Raw genomic sequence first — 19931 nt, 5'->3', positions numbered from 1 at the left:
CGAAAAAAAAGCTTGTACTGACTACATATATGAATATTTAATATTAACAATCATATTTACATTGCATGTCTTTTCAAAGCATCAACATTTAAGAAATAATAATATACAAAATGATTTTCGCTTTTTAGCTCAGAAAGATCCCAAAGATGAACAAAATTAACAAAAATTGAATGCTTTGAGCTATCACTGAATGTCTTGTTATATACATGTATATATGCAAAAATACATATTTGACTGTGTATATATATATATATATATATATATATATATATATATATATATATATATATATATATATATATATATATATATATATATATATATATGTAACATTTACCAACCATTACTTTGAGAGTTCTCAATGCCAATTAAAAGAAGAAAAAATAATAGAAATATTCAGAGACATGTTATTTGTTGTAATGTCTTATATATTAAATAATCTTAAATCAAACAAGAGGGTCATGGACCCTATGATCTCACCATCGACAAAAGGAAATAACTTAACAGAGAAGGTGGAGTTAAGAGCAATACACAACTTCATGAAACATAAATATTTAATTTCTCAGCAAATTTTTAATTCCAGTTTGTTAAAAAGGTTTTGCAATAGCCATATAATAAGGAAAACTGCCCTGACCCCTTGATGCTAGGTTAAACAAAGAACTGGAACAATTGCTGAACTCGGCTGAGATATCTTTAGAACAAATGTTCCAACCAAGTTTCATGCCAATTGGACAACAAATCATTTACAAATGTGGCTTCTATGGTGTCTTAAAGCCTTTTCTATACCCATTGATCTCGTTTTTGACCTCATGTGACCCAGTTCCAAACTTAACCAGGATTGGTGTGACTAAGAGTGAAAGCATATTTATTTGTGAATGGATTCAACAGCTCTCCCCTTTAAGACCATTAGATGTGTGATTGTTATTTAATATTGTGAGACTATAAATATGGGTAGAGTAAATACTTGTCTAGCAGCCCTTCATTTATGACATATGAAACGCAATGAAACTAAGAACATGAGAATGATTCTGATGGTGATGAAAACAAATTGATCATGATAAATAATTTCTAAATGTAATGCTTTAATTGTTTAAAGAAACATGTGTATATATTTTCAAGGTGCCATTTCAACAATTTAATATAAAAATAAACAATGATGAAACAACAGCAATAACAAAACAACAATATTAATGCACCTATATATTAATGCAGAAATAACATTAACAATATGGTTGCAACAAGTAAATTATTTATAAATGTACATGCCCTCAAAATATATAATGTATGTGAGATGCGTTCATCCGTTCATTTCCATATTGGGTGGTGGGCTGTTGTCAGAAACTCCGCTCGACTCCATGGACGATACGCCCACACTCTGCGATTCCGCTGACCCAGAGCGGGAATCGCTCTGGCGGATTGGTTCGCTTTTCCTCTCCTTGATCCTCCTTAAGTACAACAGAGGCCCAGAAAAGTTTACTGGAATAGTGATAGGATGGAACACTCGGCATCGTTCCTGCTTATTTCGTTCGAAAAGGTCACAACCGAGATTTGATGGATGGATGGTGATTGGGATGTAATGCGTGCCAAAAGGATGGAGGACAAAGCCTGGCAGGGGGGAGGCCAGCTTGGTGTCTATGTTAATGCAACTGGCAGACTCTCCTGTGGAGGAACTGCCATTTAAGTCTGAACTAGAAAAGTGGGATGACATCATGCTTGACGGACTTCCCATTCGTGCATGTCTGAACACTGGTTTTATGCGCTTTTGTATGTTCTCATTTGAGATAGATACAAAGTCACTGACCTCCATTTTCTTACCCTCTTCCGAAAATCGCTTGGTTATATTATGCTTAAACTTATAAACATTACCATCGTTTTTGTCCGAACAACTTTCCACGTTGCTGTTTTGGCATAAACTGTCAACTGTCACTTTGCACAAATCACTTCCACGAGATGAGCACTTGATACCAGAGTCAGTCTTATTTGATGAGTTAGAACTCGGATACGGTGAAGAACTGTCCTCCGCGTTCATTTTCGTTTCCTCATACTTCGAAGCCAAGAGGCTCCAAAGATGCTTGTCATGTTTCAGATGCTCCTGCGTGATCTGTTGTGCACTTGCCAGGGCCTCCAAGCCACCGAACGGAGGCGGAGGGGCACTTGTTTCCATTTCTCTAAGTTTCGGCGAATGTGTGGGTGTTGGGTTTGTGGGTGGGTGCTGAACAGAGCTTTGAAACTGGTGATGGACCTGTAAAGAAACACGGTTGAAGTCTGTCCTATCATGAAAATATGCGTACACATTTGTTGGCAATGAGAGAATCTATTTTATTTTATTAAGATAATGATTAAAAATACATTTCAGGTTTACATTGACATTGGCCTTTAAGGCTGTTAACTGTGTTACATTTTAGAGTCCACTCTAATTGAGTCATCAAACAAATACAAGCATTTGCATATATATCTATGGAGAAACTTACTTTAATATAGCAATCTCAAAAGTGAGGGTTCAGAAATAATGAAATCATTTTTTTTACATAACTATATGCATAGTTTTAACTTTAGTTTTTGCACTCTACAATCTTCTTAAAATACTGAAATTAACATAACGACTGAAAGCTTGTACATAATATGTTATCTAACATTTACTTGCAACAGTTATATCATGAATTTCAGCAATCAATCAACAAAACACAGCAACAAGACTGTTGAAATCAACAAGAGAAACACGTACCTGTCCAGTATCGGGCGGTGTTTCCATTGTGATTGTTTGTATGTCTCGCCCTGCTGATATCTCCTCTTCAACGTGGCGATACTGCTCCTCCTTCGCTGCCTGGCTCAGAGACTCATCTAAGGGAGATAACAAGCAAGTATGAATCAACAGGTGAAAATAACAAGCAAGCACACGTTTTTATATATAAAGGAAATAACAAGTAAAGATTATTCTTCCAAGAAAAAAACAAAAAAGCATGAACCATCAGAGGAAATATTATGTACATGTAAGCAACAAGTAGTCTAACGAAATATGTTGCATATTTGAGGCATCTGATGAAATAACAAGCAACAGTGAATCCTTGAGCAAATACCAGGCTGGAGTAATCTGAAGAAATAACAAGCAAGCATGAGTTGTTTGTAGACATAACAAGTCAACTTGAGAGATATAAGGAAAAAATCTCATACTGTTCCAGTTATCATAAGCTTTTCCTTCCATTAATCTACTTTTGAATAACTATTTTACAGAGGAAAAAACAATAAGTGATGACCATGCTTGTTCCTGAATCTGATCTTTTCACAATTTTTGTTGACACGGACATGGGAAAAACTGCCACCAATCCCTTCCATTAATGATTCTCAACTTCTCTTATTTCTTTGAGCATGTGAAAAACGAGAAGTAACAACAGTGTACATATACCATTCATGATTCTAAATTTCTCGCCAGCCTGTTCCAGGTGTTGCATCATGCGGTTGCAGAGTTTGTTATGCGCGTCCCATCCCTCTACCTCGACCAGGTAACGCATCACCTCATCCTGGCACTCCTTAAATCCAAGAAAACGGTCTGGCAGACTTGAAGTCAGGGCTGGAATGGAGAGATAGGACAAGAAGTGTTAAAGACAAACAATAACACTAAACATAATCAAGCATGAGGGTTTTAAAATGGGTTCATATTTAAAGCATTTCAAAATGGGATTCCATATATTTCTGAGAAAATATTCACAGAAATCCTACTTAAATACTTAAATTTGAGCCGCGTTCTGTGAAAAGGGGGTTTAAAGCATGTGAATAAAGTGTTGTCCCAGATTAGCCTGTGCATACTGCAATCAGGGACAACGCTTTCCACCTTCACTTGTTTTGCTAAGAGACTATGAGACTTTCTTTAAACTTAACATATAATTAACACGAAAAGTATCATCCCTGATTAGCCTGTGCAGACTGCACAGGCTTATCTAGGACGACACTTTGCACACATGCATTAAACCCCCTTTTCACAGAGCGCGTCCCATTTATTAATCTTTCCCTAATACCATTCTCAGTTATAAGAGATGCTGTATATAGACTCGCAACTATCATGTACAGTCCGGTGTGTAATGTTGGAAATTACCTCAGTGTAGCAAAATACCCTCCTGTTCTTATTGAGTTCACAAATTCACTTCGTTTTCAAAAAGATCTAGCAAAATTACAAACTAAATGCAAATCTATCACATAACTTTGAGGGAGGAAATAAGCTCAAATGAAGAGGAAACAACACATGCTAACATAAATAAGACATGAACATCAATGTTTCAGACTGCTTAAAGACTTAAGGAATGGTTGATGGGCAACTTTGGCATTGAAAAGGAAGAAATCAGTTGAAAGAAGGAAAAATCGCACCCCTGGACTTCATATGACCTAAATATTTCAGACCAGTTTATGACACAACATACCTCCTTGCTTGTTGACGACGTTTGTCAGGTTACTGATGTGCCTGATTGCCATCTCAATGATCTCTGTCTTCTCAATCCGTCCCTGACCCTGAAACAATAACAGGCGCACACAATGAAACCAGAAGTGATCAGCCTTACAAATGGTCAAAATAACACCAGACTTGATGAATGATTAGTCAAAAGATATTGTAAATCTATAAATGTTGTAATAATAAGGTTTTATCTGAAAAGCGGGCTCACATAAAAGCTTCAATTTATATTTAATTTTTAGTAATGATCGCAGATGAATTACAGAAGTAATGAGAAGAATTAAGAAAATATATAGAATTATCTATGTGCTAACTAGTCATAAATAACTGAACAACTTAAAGGCAAAATAAAATTAAGTTTGTAATGCTAAGAAGAAAGTAACAAAGGTACTAAAATGTACAGGTGAATAAGATTATAAGGTGAAGAAATTAAAAGAAGAAAAGAAGAAAATTGTCACTTTTTCCTCCATGAACATTCAACAAAATCCATCGATGCAGGGCCATGCGGAAACCTGTAGCATCCCACAAACCAGGTCCACCAATTAACACCCGATTGCTATATAATTGACCTGCAGCAGCTAATAGCTAAGAGATTATATCACTGGTCATAGCAAGATGAAGTGGACACATCAAATGCAACATTCACTAACACTCAGTTCCACACCCTCTTCCAATCTTACACATCCACAGATTCACTCTGGCACCAACTTACATGCAAGAAAGTTCTCAAACTTGTTTGTTACACAATAATTTTACCAGGCTTATCCTTTCAAAGCACAAAGAAAGACTGTATACAAGCTCAGTTTGTATGCAGTCCTCCTGGTTGTTACATGCATGTGCATACATAACCATTTTGAAAATCAACACCAGTGTGTGATAAAAACTTGCACCTATTTGGTTTTGATTGTTGCACTGGTAGTTAGAGTGGTCAACAACAGCTAATTACGGCTTTAGAAATCAATTAGTTTCACCCGGAGTTGAATTTCTACTTTTCTCACACATATGTCCTTTCGATTTCTTACATCTTTGTTATGCATCATCGATTTAAATAGGACTAGTATTTGTTTGTGAAGATTTTTCTGATTTTCAAAATATTTTGTTATTAATAGAGCCTCGCTCTGTGAAAAAGGGGTTTAATGCATGTGTGTGCCGTCCTAGATTAGCCTGTGCAGTTGGCACAGGAAGGGGTTTAATGCATGTGTGTAATGTGTCATCCTAGATTAGCCTGTGCAATCGGCAGAGGATAATCAGGGATGACATTTTCCGCCTAAACTGGATTTTCATCAAGAGTCTTCCATTAAACCCAAAACACAATGAAAGCTGAAATTGTCGTCCATAATTAGCTTGTGTGGACTGCACAGTCTGATCTGGGACAACACTTAGCTTGTGTGGACTGCACAGTCTGATCTGGGACAACACTTAGCTTGTGTGGACTGCCGATGATCTGGGACAACACTTAGCTTGTGTTGACTGCACAGTCTGATCTGGGACAACACCTAGCTTGTGTGGACTGCACAGTCTGATCTGGGACAACACTTAGCTTGTGTGGACTGCACAGTCTGATCTGGGACAACACTTAGCTTGTGTGGACTGCACAGTCTGATCTGGGACAACACTTAGCTTGTGTGGACTGCACAGTCTGATCTGGGACAACACTTAGCTTGTGTGGACTGCACAGGCTGATCTGGGAAAACACTAAGCTTGTGTGGACTGCACAGTCTGATCTGGGACAACACTTAGCTTGTGTGGACTGCACAGTCTGATCTGGGACAACACTTAGCTTGTGTGGACTGCCGATGATCTGGGACAACACTTAGCTTGTGTTGACTGCACAGTCTGATCTGGGACAACACTTAGCTTGTGTGGACTGCACAGTCTGATCTGGGACAACACTTAGCTTGTGTGGACTGCACAGTCTGATCTGGGACAACACTTAGCTTGTGTGGACTGCACAGTCTGATCTGGGACAACACTTAGCTTGTGTGGACTGCACAGTCTGATCTGGGACAACACTTAGCTTGTGTGGACTGCACAGGCTGATCTGGGAAAACACTAAGCTTGTGTGGACTGCACAGTCTGATCTGGGACAACACTTAGCTTGTGTGGACTGCACAGTCTGATCGGGGACAACACTTAGCTTGTGTGGACTGCACAGGCTGATCTGGGACAACACTTAGCTTGTGTGGACTGCACAGGCTGATCTGGTACAACACTTAGCTTGTGTGGACTTCACAGTCTGATCTGGGACAACACTTAGCTTGTGTGGACTGCACAGGCTGATCTGGGACAACACTTAGCTTGTGTGGACTGCACAGTCTGATCTGGGACAACACTTAGCTTGTGTGGACTGCACAGGCTGATCTGGGACAACACTTAGCTTGTGTGGACTGCACAGGCTGATCTGGGACAACACTTTACCAACATGCATTAACCTCCCATTTCACAGAGCACAGTCCAAATATAAGTCTTTAAGCATTTAACAAACACATTTCGAAATGTGGCAGTATTCCTGAAAATCAGTACTGCAATGCAAATACATGTACATGTTACATTAAACTTTGCATATAAGTTCATTGACTTGTACTGCTGCAGGTGTAACAGCCAATTATATCTTGATAGAACATGAAAAATAAATCGAGGTAGAATGGTGAATGGTATTTAGTTAATGTTTCCATGGTTTTAAGTAAATAACTGATAAATTTTTCAAGATGCGATTTGTTTGGTTTGGCGCTCAAAAACAGGTTTAGGAAGTTTGAAAATCACTCACACTAAACAATACTTATTGTTACTTTTTGTATGTAAAAGCTGTGTTTTTATCAAAAGTGAATGATCTAACATTTCTTCAAATGGAATGGCCTAAGTAAACAACTTCAAAGACATTTATGTCGATTGGAGATAACACCAATGATCTTCTGTAAATATTGGCAAATATTAATAACATAACTGTTCCACTGAAAGTCCTGTCTAAGGCATTCATTTCTTTAAATACTACAAGACATGTTGCCCTGACATCGATGAGACGTTGTGAACAGCATGCAATCAGACCGTTGCAGTGTGATACAAAAGAAAAGCAAAGCCCCAAGCAATTCTAACGTATTTCTACAACAGTAATTTGCAGATTTTGACCATCCCAACGACTCAAACAACACCCCAAACCTAAACTGTAAGCTTTTAACACACCTCTTTTGTTGTCATTGTGCAAAAAAACACCAGAACTTTTTGCAAATTGACAGTTCCAAAACCTGTTACAGTATGCACTGGAATGGCCAATTAAGCTTACTGTTCAATTGGTGCACCAGAAACATGCTTAAAATTTACTAGTAATGTATTGTGAATTATTTTAACCTTTTGAAGATGAATGCAAAAGCTTCCTCCCATGAAAATAGAAATAAAAATATTTTTCTTTACAGCGAATATTGTACATTTATTAATGTTGTTACAGAAATGTATGGTTCTAACAACATTGTTTAATTGTTTTTGAAAAAAACAGCCTGCTAGCTTAGTTGGCCATTGTTTGTTTTTGTAGAAACTCCATTAACCTTAATTACATTTAGCAATACATTAGTAATAACGTTTATATAAAGGGGATGTTATTTAAGCGAACGTATGTATGAGTTTGGCAACACTTTTAACTGTAAGTACTTCATTATTATTACTACCATAAACAAATCCGTATTCCAATCAAACACACCTTTAAGAAACATTTAAAAAAGGTGGAATAGGTTTCAATGCCAGCATTTTTTGTTAGTTAAAAAAAATCTACATCACCAGTTTTTAGAATAGTGTGTGCCTTACCCCCTGTTCACACATAGGCGCCTGTTTTACTACGATCAAAGTGTGGCCGAAAACGTGGCCGATCGTGACAAAATCGCAGGAGAAATGTAGTGGAGTCTTCATATGCGCAGTATGATCGTGGTAGAGTCTTCGTGATCGGAGAGCTTTATGCTCTTGCCACGCTTATTTTGAAAATGCTCAAAACAAGCGTAGCTGGATCATGGCCAACAAGAATCGCTGTTAAGTTGTAAAAAGAGCGTAGTAGAAGTGCCGTAATCATACAGGCAGCGCAAAAGCATGGTGGAGAGATCTTCATGATCGTAGTTAAAGCGCTGCAAAAGCTCTGCATAGCGTCGTAGTATGATCTTGAATGTCGCGGCAGTAAACGTAGTAAGCGTTTGACGTAGGGGCATCGTAGAAGGGTAGAAATTAAGACCATAATTTGTCAAATTGCTTGATTTAGACTCTGATCGGCCATGATCCTTTTTCTCAGATCTCGGCTTGATGGAGGTAATCGTCGTAAAGTTGCAGCTATGTGTGAACGGGGGGTTAGTTTATAATATTCTGCACTTGTATGCAGATTGTTCACAAAATTATAGTACTATTCTACTCAACCATCGGTTTAATTAATGTTTGTTTTGTCCTATTTTTTACTAATCTTCAAACACAATGAAAAATAAAATAAATTTAATACAAGGTTCACACAGATTAGTCAAAAAGTGATGCAGTGTTTATAAGTGGTCACATTAAAATAATAAAAAATTAATTGATTAGTGAGAATGATAATGCAATTGCAGTTTATTGCTCGAAAATTAGGACAATAGTCACAGTACAACCTTTAAGAAAAGGCTTTGATTTATACATAAGGCAATAACAAAATTCTTGTAAGAGGACAAAACTATGCAAACGAAAAATTTCTAAAAAATGTTATGAATACCTATATCAATAAAAGCATACAAGAACCTGCATTTGCATCTTGGTAGGTACCCTATGTATAAGTGAAGATGTGGAATACATGTGTGTATAACAAACAAACGTCAATATCGCCAGAACCTCCAACAAAAGTGTTACCTGTTTCAGGTAGTTGGTAGGTATGAGCCGACTCAGGTCAGCAAGGCAGTTGTTCATCCGATCTCGGCGACGCTTCTCTATAATGCGGTGAGACATCGGGTCCTGCAATCAGATTAAACATACTAACAAATGCTGCAAAAATACCCGCTGCTAATTGAACAGTTAGTATTGTAAAGTGGTTTACTGCATGTGCGTAAAATGTCCCAGATCAGCCTGTACAGTCCATACTGGCTAATCAGGGATGACACTTTCCGCCTAAACTGGATTTTTGCTAAGAAGAGTTTTTCTATAAACAAGAGGGCACCTGACTAACCTTGCTACATCTATCAGACCCATATACAATCCCAAGCCAGATTTCATTAATTAATACATTCTGACGAAATTTCATCAAGACATGATGAAAACTGTGACCTCTTTCATCTACACAAGGTTTTACTAGAATTGGCCCAGTGACCTCATTTTTGACCCCAGATGACCCATATACGATCCAAAATCAGATAATATCAAGATAAACATTCTGACCATATTTCATTAAGATCATATGAAAACTATGACCTCTATTGTCTAAGGTTTTTATATGATTTGACCTAGTGACCTAGTTTTTGACCCCAGATGACCCAAACACAATCCCAACCCAGATTTCATCAAGACAAACATTCTGGCCAAACATCATAAAGATTGGATGAAAACTGTGACCTCTACCGTCTTCAAAAGTTTTTTTAACTTTGACCTAGTTTTTGACCCTAGATGACCCAATTTCAATCCCAACCCAGATTTTAACAAGACAAACATTCTGACTAAATTTCATAAAGATTGGATGAAAACTGTGACCTCTATTGTCTACAAAAGGTTTTTCTATGATTTGACCTAGTGACCTAGTTTTTGACCCCAGATGACCCAAATACAATCCCAACCCAGATTTCATCAAGATATACATTCTGACCACATTTCATAAAGATTGGATGAAAACTGTGACCTCTATTGTCTACACAAGGTTTTTCTATTATTTGACCTTGTGACCTAGTTTTTGACCCCAGATGACCCAAATACAATCCCAACCTAGATTTCATCAAGATAATTATTCTGACCAAATTTCATAAAGATTGGATGAAAACTGTGACCTCTATTGCATACACAAGGTTTTTCTATTATTTGACCTAGTGACGTAGTGTTTGACCCCAGATAACCCAAATACAATCCCAACCCAGATTTCATCAAGATAAACATTCTGACTAAATTTCATAAAGATTGGATGAAAACTGTGATTTCTACTGTCTACACAAACAAATTGTTGACGGACACACGCACGCACACACACACACACGCACAACTGACGCCGGACATCACATGGTCAAATAAGCTCACAATGTCACTTCGTGACAGGTGAGCTAACAAAACATATCATACAAGAGGGCCTGAAAGGCCCAAAGTCGCTCACCTGAGATAACAAGATATTATTGGGACAAATCTTCTGACCAAGTTTCACAAAGATCTGAAAATAAATGTGGCCTCTAGAGTGTTAACAAGGCTTTACTATAGCCATATAAGGAAAAATGCCCCGCATAATAAAAGTTGAGAACAACATGTATCGAAAAATGCCAAATAAGCCAGATATTTAATTCTGAAATCGAAAATGTCTGTAAAGTCGAATTTGCCAGAATGTATATCATGCATGTACGATGTCAATCTTAATTTAGTTTAATGGTTGTTTTTAAATTTCTGCAGCGATGTCTATTCATACGACACACAAACACTAACTCCGATCCTAATAAATAGACGAATTCTTCGGTTATTGTAGAAAAATATGTACGAAATATCTTCGTCACCATTGGCTCGGGGCGCTAATTTGTCTTAGCTGCATTTTATGAAATTCCTCTTCATGTCTTGCCTATTTTGTGTTATTGTAACATGTATTTATCAATATATTACAATTTAACACATATAAAAATCGAATAGTCTCGCTCTAATGTTTGACAAAAGAATGCCATATTGTACAGAACCATCAAACAATAAAAAACATATTCAAAAGTTTGCTATCTTCCAGAATGTAAAACTATCATTCATAAATAATTCCACTTAATCTTCTTGTGCTTAAAAAAAAAAATTAAAAAGGGTGACAACTTTGTCAATTCAACCAGGGCTTTTTTTCCTGACTTTGTGAAGCGGCCCTGGCCCCCTTACTTTGTGAAAAAATGAGTCGCGAACTTTTCAAAATTGTGAAAACATGAGTTGCAATCTTTTCAAAATTGTGACAAATTGAGTCGCGAACTTTTCAAAATAGTGAAAAATTGAGTCGCGAACTTCTTAAAATTGTGAAAAACCGAGTCGTGAAATTATTAAAATTGTGAAAAACGGCCCATTTTGTAAAAATTCACGGCCATGTTAGGTTTGTGAATTGTCCTTTTCAAAATTGTGAAATGTCCTTCCACGGCCACTCATAAATAAGGAAAAAAAGCCCTGATTCAACATAATTTTTCAAAAGCCATTTTGCAGTTACTTCCATTGACATGCTAAACTAGAGTGTTCACAAGCTGCTTTACTATATAAATATAAGAAAAATGACCTCCCCCAGCGGCCATGCTTTTTTACCGATCCAAACCATTTTCGAACTCAACCGTCATATCAAGAAAACACATCTTATGACCAAATTTCATGAACATTGGACCAAAAAAGTGACTTCTAGAGGGTTCACATGTTTTCACTATATATATATAGAGAAAACTGCCCCGCCCCCTGGCGGCCATGTTTTTTCACAGATCTGGACCATTTTCGAACTTGTCAGAGATATCAATGAAACCAGTGTTTTGACCAAGTTTCATGATGATTGGGCAAAAATTGTGACTACTAGAGTGTTCACAAGGTTTCTCTATAGCAATATAAGAAATACGGCCCCGCCCCCTGGCGGCCATGTTTTTCAACGGACCAGAACCATTTTTAAAACTCAACCAACATATCATTAAGACAAACATTTTGACAAAGTGACATGAAGATTGGGCATCAAATGTGACTTCTACAGTGTTCACAAGGTTTTTCTTTTTTTTGACCTAGTGACCTAGTTTTTGACCCAGCATGACCCAGTTTCGAACTCAGTCGAGGTATCAATGGGACACATGTTCTGACCAAGTTTCATGAAAATAAGACAATAAATGTGGCCTCTAATGTTCACAAGGAAAAATGTTGACGACGCATGACGAACGACGTACAAAAGACGAACACAAAAGCTCACCATGAGCACGTTGTGCTCAGGTGAGCTAAAAAACAGAAAGTGTCTTCCCTGATTAGCCTGTGCTGACTGCACAGGCTAATATGTGACGACACTCAATGCACATGCATTTAACTGCCTTCCCACAGAGCCAGGCTCATATTCATGTCTGTTTGCATTTGAACAAAGTACAACATACATCGATGGCTTACGATTTCCATGTTTGGTATGCGATGATTTTGTTCTTGTATAAGAACCATGATCTGTTGTAAGCATTTGCACGAATGTCTCACAGGAGAGTGCTTATTTTATTACTATTAACAAGATAGGTGAAGACGTAGATGATGTTACCAGTATTAAGTCTTTCAAACGTTTTATTTTATTACTATTAACAAGATAGGTGAAGACGTAGATGATGTTACCAGTATTAAGTCTTTCAAACGTTTTACAAACAAATGCTGGAGTTAAACTATGACTTGATATAAGGTAGTATTTACGTCTTTGCATTTTGCTTTTACATAAAACTAAACAAGATTCTTGTAGCATTTAAATACTAACAGTAGTATTTTACCAGGACATTCTATACAAAAATTAACGCAGGATCCGTGACATGCCCGGGATAAGTGAATTATACATACTCGGATTGTTTTTGGCTTTTTCGCAAAGTGCATGTCATAGTCCTCACAGTGGGAAGTCCCAAAATTGAGCGACCTGAAAATAACAAACATGCTAGCATTAAAATAGTGAAATAAAGGTACATAACAATTTCATAGCCTAGCATAGTTCAGAAAACCTTAAGGTCAAAGAAATGTTACACTGGCAAAGCCTGGCATAATTCAGAGAACGTTTAAAAAAAAATGATTTTTAACCTTCACCCTACAATATTCATTGATATACACCCAAAAACTCTTCATGACTGACATGACCATGGTATATTATCATATAGTACTCACTACTGTCTTGTAATAAGAGACAACTAAAAGCATACCAAAGTTATTCCCATGTTTGCATTAACCTTTACAATATGATTCTTTTTTTACTAAGGATGGGAACAAATGAACATGTATTACAATTAAAATTGCATGCTAATTTTTTCAAAAGTCTGAATGTATGTTCATCAAGAACAAAGTATTGTAACTGATTGCCAAGATGTCTTATACAAATTGTATCGTATATCCATGTTTGAAATGATAAATTATTTGTAATTGACTAATTGTGTATATAGCAATTAAAAGAATAGGTCATTTGAAGTTGAAGCAATTCTTATTGCCTCTGTTGTGATAATTGCAAGATGCTGATGTCAATTATATTGAGAAATATATTAAAGTTGCTATATTAACACTCTTGAAAACTGACAAATAAAAAACACTAAAGAACTTCTAACTGACTCTCCCCAGAAACCTTACAGTATGCATATTATAATCTTCAAACAAGGGCTGTTTGTAAAACATGCATGCCCCCCATATGGGCTGTCCGTTGTAGTGGCAGCCACTGTGTGAATACGATTTTTGTCACTGTGACCTTGACCTTTGACCTAGTGACCTGAAAATCAATAGGGGTCATCTGCGAGTCACGATCAATGTACCTATGAAGTGTCATGATACTAGGCAAAAGCGTTCTTGAGTTATCATCCAAAAATCATTTTACTATTTCGGGTCACCATGACCTTGACCTTTGACCTTAAAATCAATAGGGGTCATCTGCCAGTCATGATCAATCTACCTATGAAGTTTCATGATCCTAGGCGTATGCGTTCTTGAGTTATCATCCAAAAACCATTTTACTATTTCGGGTCACCGTGACCTTGACCTTTGACCTCAAAATCGATAGGGGTCACCTGCGAGTCATGATCAATCTACCCATGAAGTTTCATGATCCTAGGCGTATGCGTTCTTGAGTTATCATCCGGAAACCATTTTACTATTTCGGGTCATAGTGACCTTGACCTTTGACCTAGTGACCTCAAAATCAATAGGGGTCATCTGCAAGTCATGATCAATCTACCCATGAAGTTTCATGATCCTAGGCGTATGCCTTCTTGAGTTATCATCCGGAAACCATTTTACTATTTCGGGTCACCGTGACCTTAACCTTTGACCTAGTGACCTCAAAATCAATAGGGGTCATCTGCAAGTCATGATCAATGTACCTATGAAGTTTTAAGATCCTAGCCCCAAGCGTTCTTGAGTTATCATCCGGAAACCACATGGTGGACGGACCGACCGACAGACAGACCGACATGTGCAAAGCAATATACCCCCTCTAAGGCCTCTTCTTCGAAGGGGGCATGATAATGGTTGCTGTCATCTAAACAATGACTGTGTGACTTTGTTATTATACATTGGTCAGCAGTTTCTATGCATAAATATAAAATACTCCAGATTTTTCATCCCCAGCCAAAGGCGGAGGGATATAGAATTGTTTGCCCGTACATCCATCAATCTGTCATTCCATCCGCCCGTCTGTAACAAAACTTTGCATGGCTTCATCTCAGATACTATATAAGATATGAAACTTCATGGGTGTATAGATTTCAATTAGGAAAAGTTCCATGCACATGTATGGATTGGTATTAAGGTTAAAATTACATCCTTCGTTATGACTGTGTCATGATTCTTGATGGTACTTTTAATGTAGACACCTTTTCATGCTTGATGACACTTACATCTTGCCTGATGACCAATGTCTATTTACATTCTGCTAAATGGTATCATTCATGTGAACAGATGCAACATTCTTGTTCGTAAATTGCATGCTGGGTATGTGTATGTTGATTGTGCAGAGAGACTTGTGCAATAGGGGCAGTGCATAATGGAATCAAACATTGATGCCTTTAATAAATTAGCGCAATGGCAAGATGCGAGTTTCACCCAAGCACAAAGCAACATGCAATCATGAATGATACAATGATGTCAATAACCGTACAATTTCTTTAACAAGAGTTATTGCCCTTTGTATTTGTATGATGTAACTTTTCAAGGCTATATCTCAGATACCATACAAGACTTAAGCATGAAGTGTCATGCACAAGAACCATAACCCTACACTTTCTTAAATAAGAGTTATTGCCCTTTGTTGTTTTTGTATTGTGTAACTTTTCAGGGCTATATCTCAGTTACACTACACGATTTCAATATGAAACTGCATTGGTGTGATGTAAAAACTAAGATATCAATGAGCAGAATTGCAATGCATAAAAACAATTACCCTACACTTTTTAAGATTTGATTGCAGAAGGGGATGGGGTCTAATACAGGAGTGCAGTTAAAATACTCTCTGGGGGAGAAAAACACCCACATTCTCAAAGGTCTGCTGCCTTACAGCCAACCCCACCTCTCACAACTAGGGCTACAGAGTTACATGTAACATTAAACCTGATTTGGTTGATCATTTTTGCCAATCTGATACCCGGTAATAGATTGGCAATGAACAAAGCAGCAATCAGATAAACCAGAATTAATCCTGTCCATTACATGTACCTATATAGCTGATCAGTGTGTTTTTTCCCCACAATTTTGGGAATGAGGGTGGAGGCCTTTTGATTGAAAAAAAGTTGTAATTTTGACTTAAATGTGAAATTTAAGATATTTTTACATTTTAATAACAAATATTATCAATGAGAATTAACAATGTGTTTCAATGGTTCTAAGTATAACTAACAAATCTGAATAGCCAGTGTATATTAACTTATTTTACTTTTTTAAACTTTTTACACATTTTAAAAGATTCAATGTGGGATAGGGGACGTATTTCAGGGCAAAATTTGACCAAACAAAACCACTCCTGATACAGTACTGATTACAGATGGTTAACTGCAATCTTGAACACAGATCTTAAGTAAGTTTCTTGTACCTTGTTTCCAAGGCCAACCTCATGTCGAAGCCCAAACTGTGTTTCCTGGGTATTCCCAGATGTTCATATCTACCATAGAAACAAACAAACCTGTCAACACTACCGTTAACTTGATAAGTTATACAGGTACATAAGAATGCATTTAATTCATTAAAAAGTATTGTATTGCACAAATAATATAGTATAAATCAGCTACCAGCTATATCAAACCAGAATAAAAATATCATGCTTTGAATTGTTAGTTTTTGTCACAGGAATAGCAGCTTTACCCATGCCTAATTTAATGGACAAATTACTCCGAAATAAATGAAAAATTGCATGACAATTGTCCTTACAAATGACATTTTTATGGTGGTGACATATAAGGTTCAATTCAATTGCTTGAGAAATGTGGAAGTAGTTCACTCCAAAAAGGTAGATCATGTTGATCCCTCGTCCATAAATTTGTCTATGTTCGAACATAACTCAGAAATCACTAAACATCTTTACGTGTTGTGGTGTTTTCCAAATATATAATTCCTCAACATCATTATTAACTTTTAACAAAAATTACTCATTCAGAAGAATTGTTCAAAGTTTCTTTGCCTGAAATGGCCTAAAGAAGTGTTATAATATTCCCAGTTTATTCTTACTCTTCAACAAATACACTAAAAAGTGAGTCATCATGTGTGAGTGTAACAACAATTAAGCACTACAGTACTATCCACACTTTATAACTGTTACACTGGAATTTACATCAATACATTAACAACTTGTAGATTTATTGGAGTAAGTTTCCTCATGAGGACAATCTTCCTCAATTTCCCAGAATATCATAAGGGAGTAAAATCAGTTGTTTGTTAGCACTATCCCTAAAGTCTCTATTTTTTTCTGCCCAGTGACACATATTTTTTTGGGGGAAACCTTTAATTGGGAGATTGTTGTTCTCATTTGGGAAAGATACAAATGTATATACTTTTTTCCATAAGAATAGGGCCAAATACCTGCCACAAATTTAAACGCAAAGTAACGCTGTCTGGGGTATAAATTATGTGTGGTAAAAAAATGACAACACTACAAAAAGTTAAGCCAACCTTCTGATTATATGACAGATTAAACCTGGCCCTAAATTTTAAAACCAACACTTTTTAAGTCATTTCATATGCCATTGAATATATGCAAAAACACATCAAATTTCAACAGACTTTCGCAGTTATGATGTTGAACAGCCTTGAGGGGCCGTTTCCTGCTTGTTTTGTCTAAATCTTTCCATAATAATGACAAACAAGAGGGCAATGGGCCCTAAGGCGCTCACCTGAGACCAAAATGAACTAGAATATTCTGAAAACTTTAGTACGAGCTGATTCATGATGATTGGACCAAAAAGTGGCTTCTAGAGTATTAACATGCTTGTTTGTTCAATTTGACCTTGTGAACTAGTTTTTGAGCTTACATGGCCCAGTTTCAATCTCAGTTGAGATTTCATTGGGACAAATGTTCTGACCAAGTTACATGAAGATTGGCCAATAAATGTGGCTAGTATAGCGTAAACAAGTTTTCAATATAGCCATTTTAGGCAAAATGCCCTTCTCCTGACAACGATGTTTACCGGCAAACCAGAAAATTTTTCAAACTTGTACAAGATGTCAAGATAACATGTTCTGACCAAGGACAAAAGGCGATAACAAAAGCTGAACCATTAAATTTTCATATTTATTGTTATACTCTTTCAGTTTTTACCAAATGTGCAGCTTATGAAGTATATTATAAATAAATACACAAACAAGTAATCAAATTAATGATTACCTATATAAGATCAAATGTCCCTGATAAATGACCATTTATTACAAATGTTGTATAAGTCTGGTTTGAAGACGTGCTCTTTAAATTGTTTGATTAATATTGGGCACCATGCAAAATACACTTAACTATCATGATCAATTACATGAATATGGGCTACAGATTCCCCATTTCCATATGATAATTTGGTTACACAAAATGTTAAACTTTGCAAGAATAACTCTTTCAAGAAAAAACATACAGAAGAGGAATTTCAGAAATATAATATTTTAAACACAATCCATTTGTTTGGCATTAGGCACTGTGCACAGTAATAATACTGGTAATCTGAAATTTTGTAATGGGCTAATCCGGGCATTCAGAATTTCAGCTCAATTCTGTGTGTATTAACACTAGTTGCAAACAACATTTTGTCGGACAACTTAGGCAAAACTCCGCCAATATCAGAGATTGCCAGTCATGTTATATCAATCCAGTGTCATATTTTCTGCTATTAAAAATTACAGTGTCATACAGGCTATTAAGTTATATAATAATTAACAAATAGTAAAAAATCTAATTTTTCCCAACAATCTGACCGAAATTTCCAAAAAAGCTGCAAAACTTTTCCAATGAATTAAACAATTAGTTTATTTAGTTTATTATACAGCAATATAATTCAGTGTCACTGAAAAGATAACCTAATTTTTTTAGTTAAGCATGATCTCATAAACAGCTGGAATACTGTTATTTACAATCATGCATCTTTCACAGTGTCATGGTTTATCACGCCTTTTTCCCAATTAAAAAGCTTATAAGGCAAAGGTTGTAAATAAACACCATAGTAATACGTTGATCAAGTGATCCAAAATAGCAACTTGTCTGCAAGTAAATTTTAATGGTACTCCTATTATTGCATTGGTAGAAAAGATGTCAGTCAAGTAAAATTGGTGTTTATAGGATGTATATATCAATGATTACCAATTGATTGACTTCAATAAATCCACTTACTTCACATGCATTTATGTTCAAAATATGAATCACTTTCAGCTAAAAATTTACAAAACCTAAGCATATTAATTAACTTAGTTATAATTATTATGTTAAGATTTTAAGTAGTTAACGTGCACTACTTCAATTAAAAAGTAATTAGATCTAATTACCGTTCCGCATCGCTGGCCATAATCTGTTCACTTAAATTTTGGGACATCATCGCTGGGTTTACACCGTATTCCATTGCTTGTGAAATTGTCATTTAAATCAAGTCCATCAATATTAACGTTTATGTTTTATTTGAATACAAATTGATAGTCCAGTTCCATACAATAAGCGTGCAATCTCTGTCTTGTCCCTTTCCATTTGTTCTCACGCTTTCGTTCACGTGCCGAGCTGCTAAACATATGACGAAGCGGCTAAAGTCACATGTAGAAAAGCATGGTAGAATGTTTACCGTGACTAAAAATAGATTTTACGGTTATTTTTTTGTTCCGTCACTTGCTCGGGATTTTCCGGGCAACAAGGGTAGACCAATAAAATACATTGATAGAGTTACCTGGCGTGACAAATAATACTTAACGTTATTGGATAAACGTGATGTGCTTTTTTAAACGAGGTGGTATTAGCAAGTTTATGTGTGACAATTGTCACATGTTTTAAATGCATTTTACACGTGCGATCCTCGTTCCAGTAGTTAGAGCTCCTTAGACACATTTGCTTTAAAACAGTGGTTAAAAAGTTTAAATGTATTTATAGACTTGGTAACACATAAGCCTAATGCATGTCGTTACGATGAAGGCATTTAATAAACTGGAATGGAAAATGTTTTATTATGAA

The 19931-nt window shown here is 36.3% G+C and overlaps 1 protein-coding gene across 2 annotated transcripts; it reads right to left on the bottom strand.

Moving 5' to 3' along the window:
- Nucleotides 1-325: 325 nt before the first annotated feature.
- Nucleotides 326-19497, bottom strand: LOC127880322 (uncharacterized). 2 transcript variants are annotated; one of them, XM_052427708.1, is made up of 8 exons: nt 19262-19497; nt 16341-16409; nt 13127-13199; nt 9287-9388; nt 4413-4500; nt 3404-3568; nt 2726-2841; nt 326-2242 (listed from the first exon to the last, which is right to left on the bottom strand). In XM_052427708.1, exons 1-8 carry the CDS (start codon nt 19351-19353, stop codon nt 1298-1300), a joined length of 1650 nt encoding a protein of 549 aa, XP_052283668.1. In that variant the 5' UTR covers nt 19354-19497; the 3' UTR covers nt 326-1297. The 2 variants fall into 2 exon arrangements, with proteins under 2 accessions (XP_052283668.1, XP_052283679.1); XM_052427719.1 differs by lacking the exon at nt 16341-16409.
- Nucleotides 19498-19931: the final 434 nt, after the last annotated feature.

Source organism: Dreissena polymorpha, chromosome 1 (genome assembly GCF_020536995.1).
Source record: "Dreissena polymorpha isolate Duluth1 chromosome 1, UMN_Dpol_1.0, whole genome shotgun sequence".
NCBI lineage: Eukaryota > Metazoa > Mollusca > Bivalvia > Myida > Dreissenidae > Dreissena > Dreissena polymorpha.
The sequence above is the reverse complement of the archived record's forward strand: the minus strand, read 5'-3'. Positions and strand labels throughout refer to the sequence as shown.

Coding starts and splice junctions, on each gene's coding strand:
- LOC127880322 (XM_052427708.1), bottom strand. CDS start 19,353: ATGACAATTTCACAAGCAATGGAATACGGTGTAAACCCAGCGATGATG. Junction 16,410..19,261: donor ATGGCCAGCGATGCGGAACG/GTAATTAGATCT, acceptor TTTCTATGGTAG/ATATGAACATCTGGGAATAC. Junction 2,243..2,725: donor CACCGCCCGATACTGGACAG/GTACGTGTTTCT, acceptor GTTTCTTTACAG/GTCCATCACCAGTTTCAAAG.